The sequence below is a fragment of the Blastomyces gilchristii genome (assembly GCF_000003855.2).
Source record: "Blastomyces gilchristii SLH14081 genomic scaffold supercont1.5, whole genome shotgun sequence".
In the NCBI taxonomy this organism is placed as follows: Eukaryota; Fungi; Ascomycota; class Eurotiomycetes; order Onygenales; family Ajellomycetaceae; genus Blastomyces; species Blastomyces gilchristii.
The window spans coordinates 3,410,294-3,411,965 of NW_003101678.1; the positions used below are offsets into that span (position 1 = coordinate 3,410,294).

General features: G+C 30.3%; 1 protein-coding gene across 1 annotated transcript; it reads left to right on the forward strand.

Annotated features, from left to right (window-relative positions):
* Window positions 1–530: 530 nt before the first annotated feature.
* Window positions 531–797, forward strand: BDBG_16853 (uncharacterized protein; the record flags this gene model as incomplete). The annotated part of the gene is made up of 1 exon (XM_031724721.1): window positions 531–797. The coding sequence occupies one exon, from the start codon at window positions 531–533 to the stop codon at window positions 795–797; it is 267 nt and encodes an 88-aa protein (XP_031577833.1).
* Between the last annotated feature and the right edge of the window lie 875 nt (window positions 798–1,672).

Below are 1,672 nucleotides of genomic sequence, written 5' to 3' on the forward strand. Positions count from 1 at the left end.
ACTATTAAAACACTGTCAGAAATTCTCAAATTAAAGAGTATAGACTAATCAAATTTTTAATAAATATAGCAGAAATCAAATTATCTTGTATAATAATCAATTATTCACTCTCTCTTAATAAAACAGCAGTCATGTCTTCTCTCTCTCTCAAATAAACATGATGTGAGAAAAGTGAGTATCATATTAGATTATAATGACTAACACAGTCTCAGCATGCAGAGCTGTATAGACACAGTACATGCTGAATTAAGAAGCTGTGTAAGTTGTACATCAGTATTAGCATTTCAATGAGAGCTGTGTAATATGAGAGAGCTGCAATTCTCATTCATATGTACAGAGAGTGAATTGCTGAAGTAAGTGTATATATATTGTATAAAAGTAATGCTTTTTAATAGTCTGACCAACTTTTCACTTGAAAATAGATTAATAAACCTCTCAATTGAAACAGTCTGATCAACTTTTCATTTGAAAATAGACTGATAAATCTCTCAATTGAAACAGTCTGATCAACTTTTCATTCAGTGTGTAAAATGAGTTCAAGAGTACACTCAGTTGATGTGGAAAAAGATGTTCTCCCAGATGCTGTTCCTGAGATTGAAATTCTAAAGAGAAGAAAGAAGGAAGAAATAGAGAAACAACAAGTTCTTGAAATACAGGAACTGGAAAAAGCAAGTAAAATTCTTGGAAAACAGTGTCTGAGTGAGAAGAATGAAGAAGTTCTGTTAATTCTTCATACTGAGGCTAGACAACTACAAGAAGTGACCAAGTTCAAACTTGGAATTTCAAATACAATTTAAAAAACATTGAAATCTTCTAGTACAGTCACTGACTCTTTCTCATCTTCTACTTCTTCATCTTCTTCTTCAAATCAGAAGAAAATATATACTCAAGTAGTAAAATCTACTGTCTCTAAACCTGCTATTTCAAAACCTGCTTAAAATTCTGAGAAAACTGAGAAGAATATTACTCAGATCTCTGTTCATAGACAAGAAAAAAAAGAAATGTAAAAAGAGAAGAACTTTCAAATCTTCAGAAATAGAAGACTTATTCTCAAAGTCTCAAATCAGAACCTCTTGCAAAAAAACAAGCTAATCTCAAATCTCATTTTCAGAATTAGAATTGAAATTAATTAGCAGTTCTTTTCTCAGTTAATGACTGATATTGAAGTTCAAAAATCAGTTATAGCTTCAATTGAGTCATCTTTCTTTGAAGATTCTATTATTTTGACTACAATGCCTGAATTCATTGCAGAATTCCTTATTCAGAATAAGAATCTCTGAAAATCAGCAATAGAATCTCTACTGAATACAATAATTCTATCTGAGAGAGATAAAAAGTGAGACAAATTCATTCTTTATAATATTTCAGTTGAAATCTTTGACTGTGAGAAAGAAATACTACTTCTCAAAAATGAATTAGAAGAATACAATTCTATTCAACTGAGAAAAGAGCCTGTATAACTTAATTTAATTAAGTACAGATAGAGCAGAAGAAATGCCTCTATTCTGATATATACAAAGATACTTAAACAATCAAGAATCTCTGAAGTAAGAGTAGCAGATTTGAAAATGAGAGTCTATGAATACAAAGACTCAAGAATGAATCTCAAAGCTCAAACACAGTGTTCAAACTGTCAAAGATATGAACACTTTGCAATCTCTTATTTCAGAGA